This window comes from Stegostoma tigrinum, chromosome 24 (genome assembly GCF_030684315.1).
Source record: "Stegostoma tigrinum isolate sSteTig4 chromosome 24, sSteTig4.hap1, whole genome shotgun sequence".
NCBI lineage: Eukaryota > Metazoa > Chordata > Chondrichthyes > Orectolobiformes > Stegostomatidae > Stegostoma > Stegostoma tigrinum.
This window is the reverse complement of record NC_081377.1, coordinates 33,017,282-33,039,712: the sequence shown is the minus strand read 5'-3', so window position 1 is coordinate 33,039,712 and position 22,431 is coordinate 33,017,282. Positions and strand designations below refer to the sequence as shown.

At 40.7% G+C, this 22,431-nt stretch overlaps 1 protein-coding gene across 1 annotated transcript in view; it reads left to right on the top strand.

The window, feature by feature from the left end:
- The window catches only part of wdtc1 (WD and tetratricopeptide repeats 1), a 43,961-nt gene extending 21,993 nt beyond the window's left edge, over positions 1–21,968 (top strand). Inside the window, exons 11-16 of the mRNA XM_048558075.2 lie at positions 475–571; positions 10,202–10,375; positions 13,990–14,225; positions 15,458–15,632; positions 16,481–16,673; positions 18,907–21,968. Coding sequence (XP_048414032.1) covers positions 475–571; positions 10,202–10,375; positions 13,990–14,225; positions 15,458–15,632; positions 16,481–16,673; positions 18,907–19,101 — 1,070 coding nt within the window. The 3' untranslated portion in view covers positions 19,102–21,968. The remainder of the gene's footprint in view (positions 1–474; positions 572–10,201; positions 10,376–13,989; positions 14,226–15,457; positions 15,633–16,480; positions 16,674–18,906) is intronic.
- The last annotated feature ends 463 nt before the right edge of the window (positions 21,969–22,431 follow it).

Sequence of the window (22,431 nt, the reverse complement as noted above, 5' to 3'; positions counted from 1 at the left end):
GATGTAAGGTCACACCTGAAATGCCAACCCTGTTTCTCTCTGAAGAGTTGCTGACAGACCTGTTGAGTTTTTTTATTTTCTGCTCGTCTGAAAGAACATTCTTCTGCAGCATTTTACTACTTTAAGTCGCAATTGAATAAACACAGAAGGGGCAAAGGAAAAAGCAGAAAAGTGAAAAAAGATTGCTCCAGCATGATGGATGGAGTGATCTTGCGAACCCAAAGTTCTTTCAGACATGGTAGGAACTGTAGATGCTGGAGAATCTGAGATAACAAGGTGTAGAGCTGGATGAACACAGCAGGCCAAGCAGCATCAGAGGAGCAGGAAAGCTGATGTTTCCGGCCTAGACCCCCCTTCTTATCAGTTTTATGTCGGAAGAAACTATCCAACTAAATTGCCATATTTGTGTATCTCTATATAAATATATGCTTTGAAACTATAATGTAGCCATTAATGGTGATCTTTACCTTACAGATTTGCAGAATGGAAAATCAGTTACAAATGGAGTTACAAATGGAATTCATCTCCACAGTAATGGCTTCAGGCTGTCGGAAGCATGGCCGCAAAGCAGGTAAGAGAACATTCTGCTTGGACATTAGGTGGAGACTGGATGCACCTTTTGTACCTGATTTGAAAACCACCAAGTGCTGAATCTGGGCTAATGGAACAATCCTGGGACTTGAGGACACTAGAGATATAATCTAATAATCCATGAGAGAATCTTTTTTTCTTACTGCACCTATCCTTACCTCGGTATTCCACAGACTTGCAGAGCCAACATTGTACTTTTTGAAGTATATTCAGTGCTGTAAAATAGGAAACAGGGAAGTCAATTTTGCATACAACAAGCATGCTGGCTTCCCCTCGCCCTTCCGTCCCGCTTCCCACTATTCCCCACCATCCATACAGTAAAGTAATAATGACATTTAATATTTTAAATAATATTGCTTGGATAAATATTGGTCATCAGCACATAAGTTCTTTTGCTCCCTTTAAAATTAGTGTTGCATCCACCTGACGGAAGCCATTTTTATACATTTATTCTGCTTTGCTTTAACATCTTATCTGAAACACAGCACCTCCAGCAGTTGCAGTCCTCTTCAATGTTTGGAGTGTCATCTGATATCTTTGTACTGCAGAAATGTACTTAAATTCCTCCACCCTTCTTACTTAAAGATGGGTGTTAGCAACTGAGTGATGCTGATAAAAGGGACCCTTTAAATCCAGAAATTGAGTCTTGAAACCAAGCTGACATTGAGATTCTAGAGTTTTGACAAGGCAGAGTTGGCATAATTAAAATATGGGCCAAGGCTATAAGCCTTGGAGAGAAGGTACAGGAGCCAGTGTCTGTCTATCACAATGTACTAGGGCTTTTGTGATACAGTAGTAGTGCCTATTCCTCAGGGCCAGAAGGCCAGGGTTCAAGCCCCTTCTGCTCCAGGACACGCCTTAAAGTTGATTGAAAAATTGCTTTATTGCAGGGCAGTAATAGGTATGAATGCATTTAACTGCTTTCCTCGTTTTATTAGTGTCTCATTTGGTTAAATTTCCACACATCTGACAGTATTCAATAAGCATAAATTTGCATAAACAAAAAGTACATGATCAAATGCTAAATAATTCACCAGTTACAGTTTTGGTTTTTAGGAACAGGACGTTTCCAACCGGTTCTTCATTTAAGCAAATTATGGCCGATCCATATCAACTCTCTTTATGGGAAGTGCACTGAATCAGTGCTATGGTGCAGAAGGAGGCCATTCAGCCCATTGTGCCTGCACTGGCTCTTCACATATGCATCATTACCAAGTGCCAATCTCCTTTTTCTCTATGCCCTTGCACACTATTTCTCTCCAAATTATCATTCAATGACCTCTTGAATGCTACAATTGAATCTCCCTCCAGCACTTTTCCGGCTAATGCATACCATAACCTAACTGCCCGCTGAGTGAAAAATATTAATCTTGCTTCTTTTGCACATTGCATGAAATCATTTTGTAAACTTCTATGAAATCTCCTCTGTGCCATCTGTTCTCCAAAGGAAAACAGCCCCAACTTCTCCAGACTATCCTTATAACTAAAGTTCCTCATTCCTGGCACCATTTTCTTTTTTGTATGTTGCTTTTGTCTTCACATATTTCCTATACTGTGGTGCCCACAACTACACATTACTCCAATTGGGGCTTAACAGGTGTCTTGTACAAATTCAACATCACTTCCTTGCTTTTTCACTCTATGCTCCTATTAATAAAGCCAAGGTCACTGATTTATTTACTGATCTCTCTGTTTGTCCTGTCACTTTTTGATAATTTGTGCACATATGCACCCAGGTTCAAAGTATATCACCTCACATATCTCTGCATTGGATCTCATCTGCCATCTGACGGCCACTTCACCAGCTTGTCAGTGTCCTTTCGGAGTTCTGCACTGTCCTCCTCACAGTTTACAATTCTTCCAACTTTTGTGTCATCTGCAAACTTTGAAATTGTCCCCAGCACACCAAGATTTGGATAATTTAATATATATATTCGGAAAAGCAAGAAAAAGTGAGAAACGTAATTCTAATCTTAGTTAAATTATTTCTCACATGTTAGAAAGTAAAAAGGCCTCCGTTCCTTTCAATTGCGGGTATTTTCAAGGGCAACCATCTCTCAGTAGTGAAGCTGTTGGAATTTTTATGGGACATGCCTGAAGTACAAAAATCTCATCCTCACACAAAAAGCAAGGAATAAAGACTTGCATTTACATGGTACTGACTGAAATCTTGATATCCTGTAGTAAGTACTTTCTGATGTGTAATCTCTTGTGATGTAGGAAACTTTGCAGAAAGTTGTGCATGGCAAGTTTCTGCAAAAAGGAATGAGAAATGAACCAGCAAACATTAGCGATCATTGAGAAATAAATATTTCCACAGAACACCAAGGAATAGCTTTAATTCAGAATGCACATTGGGAAATTTCACAATCGTTGAAGTGGTTGAAGGCTGAGATCAGTTATTGAACTTTAGTATTAATGCTTTTGAAGCTACTTGAAACCTTGAAGTTTTGAAAAAAGACTTTATTGAAGTTAAAACATAGACAAGTCGCATTTTGTCAAAACTTTTTAACTTGTACTCATCGGGTCAATTGCAAGGATAAACTGGAAAACCAATATTTATACTGTATAAGGAGATAAGTGGATGCTGATTGGCAGAAGTGTTGCCATGGAGAATGTAGTAGTTAATGATTATTGACCGTGAGCTATCAAGCTTCGTTTAAAATTAAAACCAAAAGTTAACTGTGGTCAAGACATTGCCCTGACCAATGAGCCAGCACCTGATTTTTTTTTTCCTATTCATTAGTGGGATGTGGAGGTCGCTGGCTGGCCAGCAATTCTTTCCCATCCCAGTTGCTCTTGAGAAGGTAGTGGCGAGCTGCCTTCTTGAACTACTGCAGTCTTCTTGCCGTAGGTTGACCCACAATGCTATTAGAGAGGGAATTCCAGGATTTTGACCCAGTGACAGTGAAGGAACAGCGATATATTTCCAAGTCAGGATGGTGAGTGATTTAGAGGGGAACTTGGAAGTGGTTGTGCTCCCATATGTTTGATGCCCTTGTCCTTCTAGGTGGAAGGGGTCGTAAGTTTGGAAGGTGCTGTCTGAGGATCTTTGGTGAATTTTTGCAGTGCGTCTTGTGTATAGTACACACTACTGCTACTGTCACTTATTTTGTTGCATTAAAACAGATACTGTGCAGACAGATATAACATGTACATACAAAGCAAATTACCTGTGTATTAATATATAAATGCTTCCAGGATACACAGATGTGCCATGTTGTAAGCCTGACCGACAGTCCTAAATTGGTTATTACTGTAGTTCTTTGCACAGTTGGGATTATCCAACAAATATTATCCAATTGCAAAATCACTTCTAATGTTGGATACTACGTTGCAAGTGCAAGCTGGTCCTTTGTGATCCTGCTGAGTGCAAGATTAAAAAGTAAACTTTGACAAAGGGTATTTTTTTCAGTAATTCTCAAGTTTTATACTACCAAACAAATATAGACAATTCAATGGGTCTGTTTAGTCATGCTGAATTTTTAATTTTTTTTCTGTGCAGTTTTAAATTTTGTCTGTAAAACTGTGTTATCAAGGGAGAGAAATTATGATTTTTATAAATTGTTTCGGAAAGACTTTTAAGATCAGTTGATTAAGAGCCTCTGACATCGCCAAACAGAGAGAATGGTGCAACTTCAGAATCTGGCAACATCTGTGGAGATACAAGTATGACTCCTTGCTGTAAGGAAAAGTCATTTTGAACTTAGAACATTAACTGTTTCTGCCTCTAGAGATATTATCAAACTTGCTGAGTTTTGCTATGCATTTCCTGTGTTTATTTCAGCTTTCCAATATCAGAAGTATTTTTCTTTATATAAATTGTTGTCATTGGGTACTTTAATGTTGGACATTGATATATAAAGAATAACTCAGCTGTGACCTGGGAAGTAAGGTTTGTAAGTAGGATATGCTGAAGTTGCATATGGCTTTATAATCTGTAGACTATTGAAGCAGTGATGAGGTTATGGTGTTTCAGGATGCTGTTCATTGAAACGTTGTCAGGGCTGTTGTCTTTTCTGAAATGAATCCCAGAGCTGGCAATCTAATATTTCTCTATGGGAGAAATGATGTAGAATGGGGGTAGGGTAATTGTAGCAACAGTGTTGTCCATCTTACTGATCCTCAGTGGGACAGTAGAGGGACTGAATATTCTGCTCCTGTTGCTGCCAGTTTTGGGATCACTTGATCATAGTTGTATTTTAACATTCCTCATTTCCTGACTTATCCTGTTTGAACCTGATTATTCTGGAAATTCCAGCATTCATGCCTGATTGAAGGGCAAATCTGAAATCTGTTTCATATCAACTGAGAGATAAAGGTACATTTGTAGATTAAATATTGGATGTGGCTCCATTGAGTGCTAGGAAGATAAACTGTAAAGATCTACATAGAGATCAGCACAGAACTGCTTTTGTTTTTAAGTTAATTGTCTGGAGCTGGGGTAAGGTTAGAGACACAAATTAGACCATAAGATCATAAGACATAGGAGTGGAAGTAAGGCCATTCGGCCCATCAAGTCCACTCCACCATTTAAATCATGGCTGATGGGCATTTCAACTCCACTTCCCTGCATTCTCCCTGTAGCCCTTGATTCCTTGTGAGATCAAAAATTTGTCGATCTCTGCCTTGAAGGCATCTAACGTCCCGGCCTCCACTGCACTCTGTGGCAATGAATTCCACAAGCCCACCACTCTCTGGCTGAAGAAATGTCGTCACATTTCCATTTTAAATTTACCCCCTCTAATTCTAAGGCTGTGCCCACAGGTCCTAGTCTCCCCGCCTAACAGAAACAACTTCCTAGCATCCACCCCTTCTAAGCCATACATTATCTTTGTAAGTTTCTATTAGATCTCCCCTCAACCTTCTAAACTCTAATGAGTACAATCCCAGAATCCTTAGCCGTTCATCGTACGTTAAACCTACCATTCCAGGGATCATCCGTGTGAATCTCCGCTGGACACGCTCCAGGGCTAGTATGTCCTCCCTGAGGTGTGGGTCCCAAAATTGGACACAGTATTCTAAATGGGGCCTAACTTTATAAAGAGCTTTATAAAGCCTCAGAAGCACATCACTGCTTTTATATTCCAACCCTCTTGAGATAAACGACAACATTACATTCGCTTTCTTAATCATGGACTCTACCTGCAAGTTAACTTTTAGAGAATCCTGGACCAACACTCCCAGACCCCTTTCCACTTCTGCTTTACAAATTTTCTCACTATTTAGAAAATAGTCCATGCCTGTATTCTTTTTTCCAAAGTGCAAAACCTCACACTTACTCACATTGAATTTCATCAGCCGTTTCCTGGACCACTCTCCTAAACTGTCTAAATCTTTCTGCAGCTTCCCCACCTCCTCCGTACTACCTGCCTGTCCACCTATCTTTGTATCATTGGCAAACTTCGCCAGAATGCCCCCAGTCCCTTCATCCAGATCATTAATATACAAGGTGAACAGCTGTGGCCCCAACACTGAACCCTGCAGGACACTACTCATCACCAGTTGCCATTCCAAAAAAGAGCCTTTTATCCCAACTCTCTGCCTTCTGTCAGACAGCCAATCCTCAATCCAAGCCAGTAGCTCGCCTCAAACACCATGGGCCCTCACCTTGCTCAGCAGCCTCCCGTGAGGCACCGTATCAAAGGCCTTTTGGAAGTCTAGATAGATAACATCTACTGGGTTTCCCTGGCCTAACATACTTGTTATCTCTTCAAAGAATTCTAACAGGTTTGTCAGGCACGACCTCCCCTTACTAAGCAGTGAGGTTAACAGCCATTAAGAGGAGGAAGATAAACTGGTGAAATGGGTGCACACGTAGCAAGTGAAATTTGAAATGGTGTGAAGTGATGCATTTTGGTAGAAACGCTGAACTAAATGGTACGTTTTCAAAGGTGGTGGGTGCAGAGTCAGATATTTGGGGGTATATAGGTGCCAATTTTTGAAGATGACAGGCCAAGCTGAAAAAGTTGGTTTTAAGAAAGAGCAGCTTTCTCTTTAATTGACATACAGTGCAAAAGCAAAACAAAAAGTCTTCATAAAATATATAAAAATATATCCTTATATGACTTGATAAAACACTGGTTAGGACTCGCCTGCTGTATTATGGCCACTTCTTGCTATCATGTTTTCGGAAGGATGTCAAGGCCTTGAAGATATTGCAGAAGAGATCTTATTGGAATGATATAATGGATGGGGGAAACATGATTTCTATGAAGAGACTAGAGAAGCTGAAGCTGTTCTTTTAGATCAGAGATAGTTAAGAGAAGCTTTGTTTGTTCGTCAGTGATTTTGATGGTATGAGTCAGGAGACTGCTCCTGGTAACAATCAATAACCAGAGGAAACAGACATAAAAATAACAATCAGAACATACATTAATATTTGTTTCCATTTATACACCACAGATTATCGTAGCTTAGAATTCACTCACTGAACACAGCCTTAATAGTATTTCTTTTAAAATTTGAAGTATACTTAAAAATGTTTGCAGGGCTTTAGGGATGAATGTTCACTGGAGTCAACTGCTTAGCTGGCAAAGAACAAAGACATAATGTTGTGTGGCCTTCTGCTGTAATGATCATTCTGATGATAATGCAAGGCGCTGAAATGAAGTGGTTGTAGAACCTGAACAGAAACCGCTTATTTCTCCTGAATTGTCCTGTAAGGACCTTCAGGGAAAGGATTGTTCCCAGCCTCAAATTCAGAGAGAATCCTACATGCAGACTTCGTATAGTTCAAAGTTTTTCTTCCAGTCTGACTACGGTGGGAATGAAACAAAGTTTCAAAGTCACTTAGGTTTTGTGATTCAGACTTGGGACGGTGTGTAATGTTGTACAATATTTAAGGTTCTTGAAAAAATTTGTATCCCGGGTTGTGGATGAGGTTGTTAACATGCTTGCCAAGCTGATTTGTTTTTGTTAAGATGTTTCATCACCATGCTAGGTGAAATTATCATTGGAGCTTCCAATGAAGCAATGTTATTCTACTCCGCTTGGAATTTATACTGTCCAGCCTGTTATGATGAGTTGTCATTTCCGGTTGCGTTCTGCATGAGTTTGTATATGGGGTCCAATTCTGTGTGTTTGTTGATTGCATTACGGGTTGAGAACTATGCCTCTCGGAATTCCTGTGCATGTCTATGTTTGGCTTCGACTACTATAGTTATGCTGTCCCGGTTAAACTAATGACCTTCATTGCCTGCGTATACTGATATTAGGGAAAGTTCGTTGTGTCATTTTAGCTGCTAGCTGATGTTCATATATTCTGATGGCTAATTTCCTTCCTGTCTGTCTAATGTAATGTTTGGCAGTCCTTGCATGGTATTTTGTAAACCACGTTGGTTCTGCATGTTGTGGTATGGGGTCTTTAATCCTTGCGTGTTTGTTGTAGAGTGGCTGTGGGCATCTGTGCTACCATGATTCCTTATGGTCTTAGGAGTCTTGTCAGTTCTGATGTATTGTTGATGTAGGACAGTGTGGTCAGTGTGTTAGGGTGTACGGTGCCCTCCTGCTACCTATTTAGTAGACACCTGCAGATGAAGTTGAGGGGATTAATGTTTATAGCGAAGATTTTGTATAGGTGCTCTTCCTCCTTCCTGCGTAGTCTTGCAGTGAGTGATGGCTGGTTTTAAATAGTGTCCTAACATAGCTTTGTTTGTGGACTTTGGATGGTTGCTGTGGAAGTTGAGGATTTGGTCAGTGTGGGTTGCTTTCCTGTATCCCAAGGTTTGGAACTCTCTGTTGGTCATATGTGCAACCCTGAGGTCCAGGAACGGAAGCTGATTGTTGTTTTCTTCTTTTCTCATGAATTTGATCCTGGCGAATAGGTTGATAAGGTCATCTGTTCTAATTTGGTGCATTTAATGATGACAAATGTGTTGTCCACATACCGGATCCACAGTTTAAGTTGAATGAGGGTAGTGTGTTCTAGTTTTTGCATGACTGCCTCTGTAATGAGTTGTGAGAGAGGTGACCCCATGAGTGTGCCATTAATCTATTTGTATATTTGACCATTAAAGACAAAGTGTGTGGTGAGGCACGAGTCTAGTAGTCTGAGTATGTTATCTTTGCTGACTGAAATGCTGGTCTGCATTCCTGTGGCCTTGGGCAACTCTCTTCGTCATCGAATTCACGAGAAGAAGAAAACAACAATCACCTTCTGTTTCTGTAAATCCGAGTTGAATGTATGATGGGGGAGTTCCAAACCTCAGTAAACAGGAAAGCAACCCACACTGACCAAATCCTCAACTTCCACAGCAACCACCCCAACGTCCACAAATAAAGCTGTGTTAGGACACTATTTAAATGGCCACCACTCACTGCAACACGCCAGAACTACACAGGGAAGAGGAAGAGCACCTATACAAAATCTTCGTCATGAATAGTTATATCCACAGTGTCTACTAAATAGACAACAGGAGGACACAGTACACCCTAATGCAATGGCCACACTGCCCTACGTCAAGAACGTGTCAGAACTGACGACGAGACTCCTATGACTGCAAGGAATCATGATAGCACACAAGCCCACAGCCCACAAACACACTCAAGGATTAAAGACCCCATACCCACAACATGCAGTACCAACATAGTTTACAAAATACCATGCAAGGACTGCCACAAACATTACATCGGATAGACAGAAGGAAACTAGCCATTAGAATACACAAACATCAGCTAGCAGCTAAAATGACATGCCGAACTTTCCCTAATATCAAAACATTCGAACAACGAAGGCCATCAGTTTAGCTGGGATAACTTAACCATAGTAGCCCAAGTCAAACACAGACACACACAGGAATTCCTAGAGGCATGGTTCTCAATCCATAATGCGGTCAACAAACGTATAGAATTGGACCCCAAACAGAACAGAACCAGAAATGAGACAATTCATCATAATGACCCAGACAGTGTAAACTCCGAGCGGAGTCGAATAACATCGCTTCATCAGAGGCCTCACTGATGATGTCACCTAACATAGTGATGAAATGTCTGAACAAAAACATGCTAGCTTGACAAGCATGTCAATAACCTCACTGTTGTACTATGTATTTGGAATAGTTTTATGTTAGCTTAATGAAAGCTTTCCCACTTCTCGCTATTTGCTTTCTACAATAAAACAGAATTCTTTTGTGATGGTGATTATTCTTCTATTAGTTGGAGGGCTGGTAGGTGTGTGTGTATGAACCAATTGCTGTTTCATAGGTGTTCTTTCTAATTCTGGGTAGTAGCTCACTTTGCTGTGCGTATGGTCACACTTCAAGTCCGCAGCAAACAAAGGCTCATGACACAGTAGAAGAAATATATCCTGAGGAAAACTTGTTCACCTATCCTCAGTGGGCTGCAGGACTCTGTCCCATTAGATTGAGCAGCATGACAAATTATCAATCTTGGTGACCACTGGAGCAATGTAATGTTTACTCTGAATGGTCTGAGCTGCTGGTGCTATCTCTGTTAGGGAGGTTTGGGAAAGGTCAGTCTGTTTCTGATAACCTTAAAGCAACAAGCAGCTAAACGTTTTGAAAAGTGTGTGTCCGGTATGATTAATGCCAGCTACTGATATTTAACACTATCACAAAATGCATTATAGTCAGTTATTTTCTTCTTGCAGTGTTCCCTTTGAATTGCCACTTCATTTAGAGAGGCTCAAACAGCAAGCAAATGATGCCTTCTCCCGACAACAATGGACACAGGCCATCCAACTTTACAGCAAAGCCATTCAACAAGCACCCGGGAACCCCATGCTTTATGGCAACCGAGCAGCAGCCTTCATGAAGCGCAAGTGGTAAGGATTGTTCTCGCCCTAGTGATACAGTTGTCTTTGTAGCCTGTAGGTTGTCTGTTTTACCATGTATGCTTGTTGTGTTTTTTATTTGCCTCTACATGCTTTTACTAAACGTCCACTGTGGTGGAATCTATTACTTATTTAATATTTTCACAAATTAGAACTCTGCAAGTATGAAAGCGAGTGTGGTTCAATATCAGTGATAATGGGAACGGCAGATGCTGGAGAATCCAAGATAATAAAATGTGAGGCTGGATGAACACAGCAGGCCCAGCAGCATCTCGGGAGCACAAAAGCTGACGTTTCGGGCCTAGACCCATCTCTGACGAAGGGTCTAGGCCTGAAACGTCAGCTTTTGTGCTCCTGAGATGCTGCTGGGCCTGCTGTGTTCATCCAGCCTCACATTTCATTATCTGTGGTTCAATTTCAAATTGGCAAAACATTCCAATCTAGGATAAGAATGGGCCCCAAGTGAAAATAGGAGTAGACATTGGGAAGGATTTCAAGAGATTGGTCAAAGTGAGAGTTAATTATATGGGCTTTGTTCGCTACCTTCCAATGTGACAGGATGGGAAGGAGCCATATAATCCCCTTGGGCAGCCCTTCAGGATTGAGGGTGATGTGATTCCATTTCAATTTTCTGGATTCTGGGACAGTTAATAAGACCAGTCTGCTCTTTGCATGCTCTCCCACATCTGGGTCAGGTGGTGCTTGGAGGCATATGAAACAAGTTGCTGGAAATGTTTGATTGCTGCAGGGATATTTTACGGACATCCTTAAAAGTACTGTTGTCCTCCTGTGAGTCATCATGCATGTCTGAATTCAGAGTAGAGCAATTGCTTCAATAGTCTGGTGTCAGGCATTCAAGTCATGTGTCCTGCCCAGTGGATAAAATGTGGAGCTGGAGGAGCACAGCAGGTCAGACAGTGTCTGAGGAACAGGAAAGTCTACGTTTCAAGCATGGAACCTTCAAGATCCAGACCTGAAATGTCAACTTTCCCGTTCCTCCAGCTGTAATGTACTCCTCCAGCTCCACGTTTTATCGACTCCGACTTCTGGAATCTGCAGCCCTCTCCATCTCCTGCCCAATGGAGCTGGTTTTGAATGATCTTGACACCGAATAGGTGAGGATGCTGCTGTTGGACTGTCTTCTTGCTATGTGAATTGGAAAATCTTGTGAAGACACTGCTGAATCTACTTTTCCAGTGTTTTCTAATGCCTGCTGTTGGTTGTACTTGTCTCTAAAATATATACAAATGTGGGAAGCACTGATGTCCAATAAATTGTGAGCTTGGTCTCAAGTTTAAGATTCTGGGCCTCAAATACCTTTTTCTTACATTGGCTGAAGGCTGACCTGGCATATTGATGAAATTCATCATCGCCCCCATCTCTGTTTGCATTTGCTGAGTGATATGGAAAATAATGCACATTTTCAAGAATCTTAACTTTGATCTTTAATTATTGAGGGAAAGTGTGGTGTTAAGGGAGCCTTAATGGCTCCGATGGTAATCACCCCAAGATATTGAGAAGGGCAAGAGGATATTGCTGGAGCCTTGATAAATATCTTTGTATCCTCACTAGCCCCTGGAGAGGTCCCAGAAGACTAGAAAATAGCTAATGTTGTTTGCCTGTTGAAGGAAAGTAAGGATAATCCAGGAAACTATAGACCAGGTAGTCTCAGATTGGTGGTTGGGAGTCAATTGGAGAGAATTCTCAGGATTTACGTGCATTTGGAAAAGCATGGCCTAATTACAGACAGTCAGCATGGCTTTGTGCAGGGCAGATCATGTCTTATTAACTTGATTGATCATCTTCATCACCCCAAATTTCAATGAGGGTAGAGCAGGATATGCATGGATTTAGTAAGGCTTTCGACATGGTAGGCTCATCCACAAGATCAGGTGATCCTCTGACCTCGCCAGTTGGATTTAGAATTGGTTTGCCCATTTAAAGCAGAGGGTAGTAGTGGAAGGGTGTTTTTCAGGCTGGAGATCTGTGACTAGTTGCGTTCCGCTGTTTGTGATGTCTATGAATGACTTGAATGAAAATGTAAATGGTAGGTTAGTAAATTTGTAGATTGGTAGAGTGTGAATAGTGTGAAAGGTTGTCCAAAGGATACAGAAGAATTGGATCAGTTGCAGATGTGTCCAGAGAAATGGCAGATGGAGTTTAATCCAGGTAAATGTGAGATGCTATTTTGGGAGATCAAATGTTAGGGAAAAGTATACAATTAATGGCAGGATCCTGAACAGCATTGATGTACAGAGGTATCATAGAGTTCAAGTCCATAGTTCCCTGCAAGCAGCCACATAAGTAGATAGGGTGGTAAAGAAGTCCTGTGGCATGCTTGCCTTTATTGGTGGGGGAATTGAGTGCAAGAGTCAGGATTTCATGTTGCAGCTTTATAAGATTTGGTTGTGGGTTGAAAGACCCATTCTGTTCTATTTCTATGATAACAGCTTTAACCCCAATTTTCACTCAGATGGAGTTTGTGCTTGTTCCATTTGGAAGGACCACAGTTTGAGTTTCATTGTGGAGTAGGCAGAATTTGGTGACAAGTTTGAAGTCAGACAAATTGAAGGAGATTGTTCTAAAATCTCTCCTAGTTGACACAGTCAAAGGCTACAAAAGTTTTTAGTGTTAATGAATGATAGTGAATAACCATTATGTCCTCACTGTTCTTCCCACAAAGCTTGAGTAGAAGGACAGGGTAAGGAAGGTGCTAAATAAGCCTGAGTTTTAAGACCATTGAGTGCAAGTAGAAGCCAAATTTTAGTAGTAATATCCTCAGCAGAGTCACAGCCTGGCTATTAAACCACTCTGTTCTGTTAAACCACTCATCATCCATCTAGAATCTAAAATAACTGCCATCTAATGCTATGATTTCAAACATTCTTAATCTTGGGGGGAAAATAATTTAAAAATCCCTTACATCAGTGGTTATCAAATTGTTTTAAAAAGCAACATTTAAGCTTTTGTTTTGAAGTTTAAAATGTATTTTTCAGAAGTAATTTGTTAGCAATAGTCTCTGAGACTTGAAGATTACATTTACATTAGCAGATGCTTGCTGCCTAGGGTGACTGGTAGTGATTACCAGAGTTAGCAATTTTGTAATCATGTCAAATCTGAAAAAACGCACAATGAAAACCTTTAGTCATGTGATTCAATGCACAATAGCTTGGTCGTTATTGGGTAATTAATCAGAAAGTCATTTCTAGTCTGCAGTCAGTCAGTTTCAAACAATACAACAGTATATTAAGAAAACTGCCATTGATGAAGTAATTTTTATCAATTACATTTGGTGCTTCTAAGCACCCAATAACCCTAAAATCACAGTAGTTTAAATGTTGAAATGACTTTATTTGTGGCTGATTCTATGTATGCAGATCTCATATTAACTTCATGAGAATTTTAACAGCAAAATATTTACAATCACTTGTTCTCTTAAATGCACTTGTTTTCGGTTTAGCTTTCTTTGGCTATTTTGAATCATTAGATCTGATCAACATTTACGATGAATAGAACATCAGGGTAGGCTAGCTACTCAGTAACTTTTACACTGTGACCTCTGGTTTGTTGATTCCAGTGTCCAATTTGTCTTTTTTCTTTTTCAGGGATGGAGACCATTATGATGCCCTCAGAGACTGCTTGAAAGCAATTTCTTTGAATCCCTCTCACCTGAAGGCCCACTTCCGCCTAGCACGCTGTTTGTTCGAGTTGAAATATGTTACTGAGGCTCTGGAGTGCCTCGATGACTTTAAGGGCCGCTTTCCTGAACAAGCCCACAGCAGTGCCTGTGATGCATTGGACCGAGACATCAAGGCTGTGCTCTTTGCAAAGACTGACAACTGTGAGTTTTGACAATTTGTCTTTTTGTTCTTAAGTTTCACTTCATTTTTGAATATTAGGGGATAAAAGAATACAACTAAGAGTGTCAAACTGTAAGTGTAAAAATAAAATCCCACCAGCCACTTATGGAGAAGTAGATACTGTACAGCACAAACTCTACTAGCCAGTTACCAGCTTCTAGGAATGGGGTGAAGACCTTTGGTACCTAGAATATGTTGCGTTAAACTGCACTGTTCGAGCAAACAAACAGTCCATTCATAACAATTTATTCAGTGTTTATCTGCCTATTCTAATCTCAATTTTTTTCTCAATCCCCATTTCCTTCAATATCCCACCAAGTCTAATTCTACTCTCTTGCACTCTTCCTTTTTAAAGTCTAATATTATCTTCCAAAATATATTACTTCCTGTTTTAATAAATTGAGCAGCTTCTGCGGCCTATCATTATCCTCTGATAGATTTTTCACGATCTATCAGAATTTGCCAGACAACAATAAAATTTATTAAGTAAAGCGGATTTTGAGATCATTTTTAATTGGTGAGACAGAATTAGAGAAAAGGAAGGAGTTCAGCAGATAAGGCACAGCACCCTCTACAACCAGCCAGTAAAGGGGTGGGGGATCAGAGACAGGAGTAAATTGCATGAACCCCAGGATCAGACAGTGAAAGATTGCATGGAAGTACAAAAGCGTAAGCTCTTGTATGGTAAGAGAGGCCGTGGAGAGGAGGACAGGATTTTAAGTTTAAAACATTGGAAAGCAAAATTCCACTTGGCCAGAGGATTGGAGGGTAGCTAATCTGATACCATTTATTCAAGAAGGGTAGTAGGGATAAAGCTGGGAACTACAGGGCTGGGCTGGGAGAGTAGCCTGTAAACTTCTGGGGAAAGGAAACTGGACCCAAACTATTAACTTTGATTTTTCTTCAAATGTTTGCCAGTCTCGCTGAGCTTTTCCAGCAACTTCTGTTTTTGAGCCTTCAAACTTTGAGAGTGAGTAATGCCACAGCTGCTCCTCCATTGATGCTGAACAGGAGCTTGTACAATTGGTTTCCAAGGAGACATAGGCAACTGTAGCTGTACCTACAACATCAATAAAAGGTCAATTTTATTTGGCTAGGTACCCTAAAAGTACCAGGCCTGGAGAGAGGGCCATGGAGGCTTCAACTTTAGAAAGTTCATTTTATTCAATCTCTGTTAGAAGTGAGTTACTCTTTTTATTCCCTGGTCTTACAGCTGATGAGAAGAAAGCAGGAACAACCACCCCAATCCGCATCCGGTCAAGTGGTAGGAAAGATTCTATCTCTGATGATGAAGTGATTCTGAGGGAACGAGGTTATGATTACAAGTCACGGTATTGTGGTCACTGTAATACCACCACGGATATTAAAGAAGCCAACTTCTTTGGGAGGTAATTTCCTAATTTACTCTAAGGCAGTAAGATGTTTAAAACTCTTAAAGCATTTGGAGTGTATACAGAAATCAATTTCTGAAAATGTTGCGGCAAAAAAATGATGTAAAAGGACTGAAATTGTATTTAGAGTCCTATTGTACCTCTAGCTGTAGGTAAAGGTCAAAACTGAGTAAACATTAGGGAAGGGGATGTATTTCAGAGGTTGCTTCTTAGCAATATATGTATCCTTCTACCCAGAGTTTGCTGTCATATTCTAACCCATGCCTTTGAAACCTCCAAATTGGGCTAACCCGTTTGGCATATGGCCCTGCCCTCTCCAAGAATTTGAACTCATTCAGGACTCTGTCTGTATCCGAACTCACCAAGACCTGTTTACCCATCACCAATACTTGACAGAAATTAGATCAGAATTCTTAATCTTGTGTTCAAGCTCCCCCATAACTTTGGTGCTTTCTTTCTCTGTGATCTCCTCTTAAACATACAACTCTCCATGGAATGTGTTGATAGTCTACTCAAGTGGCTTTGTATGAACGTCATAGTTATCTGGATGGGACTCTGAATTGAGCTTCATTCTGACCTTATACACTGCATTTTTGTTTTGCTATTCATTGGCTAATAATTGTTCAACTTTGACCCAGTCATTGAAAACACTAATTGTTTTTAGTGCTGAACCAGTGATAGTAAATACTCTGATTCGCTCTCTGAAGCTTAATCTATTCTGGGATGGGAAAGATTATCCTTGGTGAATGAAAGGGATGAGCATATTTAAAGGGTAGTCTGTCTAACTAGCTAAAATTGTTTGATTTTTGTGACATTTCCTGGAATGAATTTTTCTTGCTTTTCAGTAATGGCCAATATATTGTCAGTGGTTCTGATGATGGATCCTTCTTCATCTGGGAGAAAGAGACAACAAACCTTGTTCGTGTTCTGCAGGGTGATGAATCGATTGTAAACTGTCTGCAACCCCACCCGAAGCACTGCTTCCTTGCAACGAGTGGTATTGATCCTGTGGTTCGCCTCTGGAGCCCACGACCAGAAGTATGACCACTGACTGTGACAGTAGGCCCTGTAGTAATTGTCCAAATAGGAGGGAACAAGAGCTAGCTGTTATCCAATACTACCCCAGCTAACAGCAACCAGTTCTTTGGATGGTTGTGATGAAATTTGTAATTGTAGGGGAGTCCAAAACTATGGGTCGTAAATATAAGACAGTCATTAAATACAGTAATAAATTTCTTTCCCTTGCTATTGAACAGTTGAGGCAAATATTATTGATAGATTACAGGGAGCTGGATAAATGTGAAGGTGTGTGTGTGTGTGTGAGAGATGGTGCATAAGCACAGGCATACATTAGTTGAATTTATTAGGCCTCTGTTAAAAATTCTATGTATTATATGAAAGAAAAATTCTAAATGATTGCACAGCAACTTAGAAAGGCTGTTGTGTTGTATAGATTGGCTTTTAAATTGTACTGGATGAGCACAAGTATCCTACAACTAAACTTTAGGAAGACTGAAACCATTGTCTTGGTCCCGACTGCATCCTCTACTCCCTAATCAATAACGCCATCTCTCTTCCTGATAATTATGTGAAGCTGAACCAGGCTATTCACAACCTTAGCATTGTATGTGGCCCTGAGGTGACTTCCTAACCAACGTATCTGTGCCATTATAAAGACGTTTTTCATCTCTGTACTTCCACCCGTCCCTAACCAACTTTAGATAATTGCTAGATAATAAAATGTGAGGCTGGATGAACACAGCAGGCCAAGCAGCATCTCAGGAGCACAAAAGCTGACGTTTCGGGCCTATACCCTCTCTGATGAAGGGTATAGGCCCGAAACGTCAGCTTTTGTGCTCCTGAGATGCTGCTTGGCCTGCTGTGTTCATCCAGCCTCACATTTTATTATCTTGGAATCTCCAGCATCTGCAGTTCCCATTATCTCTTAGATAATTGCTACGTGCCTTTGTTACCTGTAAATTTGACCACTTTGACACACTCATAACTAGCCTCCCACAGTTTTACTGTCCATAAACCTAGGTCTTCCAAAATTATGTTGCCCATGTCTTGACTCACACCAACTCCCAAGCACCCATTATACATGTTTGCTGACTTACACAACACTTTTACACTTTAAAATTCTGATCCTTGTTTTCAAATTCCTCCATGACCTACTCCTTCGTAACTCCGTTATCTCACCCCGTCCCAAGTTTAATTGCTTCACTGGCCGATTTTGAATTCACCTGCCAAGGCATTAAGCAGTTAAATTCCCTTCCTAAAACCTCCCCTCTCTTTCCCCTTCTTAAAATGCTACTTAAAAGCTACTTCTTTGATCAAACTTCGTTATCTGCTGCAAAATTTCATGTGGCTTGATATCTTTGGATGCTCCTGTGAAGTACATTGAGACAGTTTATTATGTTAATGGAATCATTATAAATAAAAGTTGTTTTGAGTGAAGCGAGTGGAAATAATGAAGACTTCACTAACTGATTTTGTGTCAGTGGGAATCCACAAACAGAAGAGCAGAGCGGCACAGTGACTCAGTGGTTAGCACTGCTGCCTCTGAGACTTGGATTTGATTCCACCATTGTGTGACGGTTTGTGTGGAGTGTGCACGTTCTCCCCATGTCTACATGGGTTTCCTCCCATAGTCCAAAGATGTGTGGGTTAGGTGGATTGGCCATTGCTGAATTGCCCCATAGTTTCCACGGATGTGCAGGCTAGATAGATTAGCCATGGGAAGTGCAGAGTTACGGGAATAGGGAGGGTTACTGAGCTTAGTGGGCCAATAGCTTGCTTTCCACGGTATGGATTCTGAGAAACCATGGGGAGGTAGTACACTAAATGTGCTTTATTGAAATAAAACCTAAGCTTTGATTTTTAACTTGTGTAACTGTAGGTCAGTTAATGGGAGATTTAGTCACCGGTCAGGTTTTGGAACTGGAATTTTTTTAACCTAAATGAGTGTGTGCAAAGGAAGATAATTGTTCTCACACAGCTTAAACTATCAAGGATTGAAGTAAGAGATAGGAACTTCTGGAAAGGTAGTTGTAACACAAGAGGCTGTTGGATAAACTGACTAATGTTGTGCACAGGTAGCAAATTTTAAAATAAAACAAACTTAATGGCAGCAAATGAACTTTGCTTGGAACACTGCATTGTATCATCAGTGCTGTACACTCCCTCTCCAACGTGGAACTTCAGCGTTAGACAGGAACTAATCCACTATCTGGAGGAGCTGATTCTGATGCATGTTTTTTTACTTCTGCAGAGTGAAGATCAAAATGAGCGAGTAATTGAAGACATGGAGGGAGCTTCACAGGCAAATCAGCGGCGAATGAATGCAGACCCCCTTGAAGTTATGCTCCTAAATATGGGATACAGGATCACTGGACTAACTAACAGTGGGATGGCTTCAGATGATGAGGAAAACTCTGAAGGCCAGGTGCAGTGCCGGCCAAGCTAAATAGTGTCCCAGCAGTAACGTGCTTGGGACAGACCAGGGAACAACTCTCATTTCAGAGTGTACGTGGCTGAAAACACTGCACTGTCCTCAGCTACGCACCAAAAGCTTTGTTCAGGAAGCAGTGACAGGGTTTGCATTCTTTCCAACATCCATCAGACTCATTTATGGACGAGCCCTATTCCGTCTGCAAAAGTCTGAGAGTGATGCTGCTACCCTCTCAGGAACAGCTAACTGGGCCAAACCTGGCCTGGGACACATACAAGAGACTTCATGTTGTTTCTGGTGGTTGAAAAAGACTCCTTTGATAAGCAGATCTTTTTGTAAATTGTCTAGATGCTGCTTTCAGTTTGTATAAATGCTTCCTCCTCTATCACATTCAGTCCCTTTTGTAGTAATGGATTCTGCACAATCCGTTAGAAAAACACAGGCCAATAATATTGAGGTAAACTGCCCTCCCTTCATAGCTCTGAAACCTTTAGAGCTGCAGGGCATCCAGATGCAGCCTTCGTTGCAGACATGAGAGAATCATAAATGGTAGTCAGTATCATTCTTGAGTCCCTCTGCTGCTTTTGGCCCAGTTTGCAACGTGCATACAGATTATGTAGCTACACAACTTGACCTGGGGATTGCTGCATCATGAGTGGGGGTTATAAGAATGTGAGCATATGTGATGAATTCACAATGTATATGCAACAAAGTGACTGTCAATGGTGAAGTATGGGAGGCGTGTCAGAACTACCCTAACATTGTATCTGAACAGCTTGGCAATTGGTTGTTGGGGAGGGGGTGCTGTTGTGCCTATATCCATCTGTCTCTTGTACTATCTAGGTGTGTATTGTCTGGTTTTCTACACCCAGTCTTGGCTATCTTTCCACTTCCTCAGTGAAAGAGACTGCTTAAAATTCAACTCTCTAAGCACTGATTCTGTGAACAATTTTGCAGTCTGTTCACAGCCTCTGGCATTTGCAACATGTGATGCTGCCCTCTCCTGGAATGCACTTTTCATGGGTGTCCCCAGAACTCTGCATTGTAATACCAAGCTCCAGGCTGTTGAGAACTTGGGATCAAATATTCTATTTGCAGACCTGATTTAAGAAGAATGGTGGTGGGATGGGGGAGGATTTGAGCATCTTGTTTCTTCTGCTGGCTGCTGCTTTTTGATTTTCTGGTTCAATGTGTGAGTGAATTTAAGTATTGAGCTGTCAGCTTTGAGAAGAAATAGAAATGTCATCAGTAAAGCTTGGGACGGGATGTTTGATTTAGTTCTCATGATGACTAATTTGCTGTTCATGCTATCAGATTTTGTTGGACATTCAAGTAGAAGTTGTAGCGTATATTGAAGAGAATGTTTCTTTGTTTGTTTCTTTGTTTGTTTTAGTTCTGGGTAAATTGGGCAACTGTGAAAGGTAGGTAAGAAGAGGGGAGCAAGCTTTTGCAGTAGGTGCTAATTGAAACCAACACCAAACTGTAGCTATTCTGTTGTAGCACATGATCCAAGAAATATTAGCAAGCAGAAATGGAGTGCCCACCCTGACTGGCAGAATGGGTCAGCAAGCGGTTATTCTACCTCTGGAACCGAGTGAGACCCAACGAAAAGAGGGGATCCTGCATTTCAGTATATAGAGTTTCAGAAGGTTCCACTCGGTGAGCAGAACTCCGTTATCTAAATGAAAGTGTCCACAGAGATGGCAGATATGGGAAGTGACGTGTTAATGACATGGCATGGGATAATGTTCTGTGGTGGTGTGTGTGATTAAAGGTGTGCTGTTTTAAAAGGACATGGTATAAAGAGGCATTCTATATAGCAAGAAGTGGGGAATAAGGTGCTGTACATTGACATTTGTGACAAATGATACCTAAGTGTGTATGCATTGCTATGAGAATTTTAATCACCATTGACCAGTTCACTTCCTGGACAAAGATTGATTGCATACAGAGGCTCCTGTGCTCCAAGTTCTATTTGTTTTTTTTTAAAAGGCATGTCCATTTACATCACACTGAATTGAAGGTGAGTTTGTGTCATAGTGGTCACTTGGAATGATTTGATCATCTTTTTATTTTGATAGTCAGTTATTTGCTACTTCCATAAAAAGCAATAGCATCATTGGCTGCAGTCTGCAAAGCTGTTAAAAATTCCTTTTGCCTATTGAGTAAAACCTAAACATGACTTGTTCAGTTGCTGATAATCTGCCAATGCCCTAGCAGTTATTGTCCAGGGGTATGCTGTAGCCACCTGATCATTGAAACTAGTGATCAGTTTCTGAGAGAGTGAGCTGCTGAGTATTTGCATTCAGGTGTTTTCTGAAATCTTCCCTTAGGGCTGTAGGGTTAGAATTCAACCAGTAGGTGACCAACAGGAGAATAAAGGTCTAATCCCAGATCAGACACTGGTGGAGAAGCGGTCTTGATTGAAATTTTGCCAGAACTCATGTTTTATTACCAGCCACTTCCACCAACAGCTCTTATGTCTGTGACTGTGATTGTTAAATTATATTTCTAAGTATAATTTTAGGTTTTGATGGGATTGTTGCTTGTTTGCAATTGTTTGAAAGCCTTGGTCTGAAGCTGTAACTCCATGTGGTCAGTGTGTTAAATGGAAAAGTAGACCACCAGTGGATGGAGTAGGTGGATGGGTTTAGTCAGTGTACTAAATAGTGCTCTGCATTAATAGTCTTCCCACTCCTCCCACTCAATTCATGAGCTCAGTGCCAATTGTGTGTTTAAATCTCACTCAGTTTGTTGCTCCTATCCTCGTCTGTGATTTGATGAGGAATTATCCGTGGGAAGCTGCTAACTGTAAAAAAAAAATTGTTAATCCACGGTTGTGATGACTTTAAAGCCAGCATTAAATGGCGAGTTTAGCAGAATGCTGTTTGGTTTGTTTGCTAAGAATTCATACTTGTCTAGGGGCTGCTGCTTTTAAGTTTGTAGTTATTCCCAATGTACATTAGTGCAATAAAAACACAAACTGCAGTAATGTGCTTGCAATCAAATACTAAATGTGCTGCACTCTCTCTAACTGCCACATCTGTGCATAAACAGTGCCACTCACCTGTGCACATTTCAGGTTGACTGAAAGTAATGGGTTTGAGTCCTATTCTCTAGAGTGTAAAATCCAGACTGCCGATGTGATGCTAACAGGAAAGCCCACCTACTTCCTCAAGTTTGTTTTAGAAAAAGGTTCCTGGTGGAATAACATCGGTCTTTCATAACCATCATTAAAACAGAATTACTAGGTTATTTATCTATTTACTTAATCTTGGTGTATGTAGGGGCAGAATTTCCTTACATTGCAGCATTGAGGACACACTCTCCATTTAAAAGTCTGTC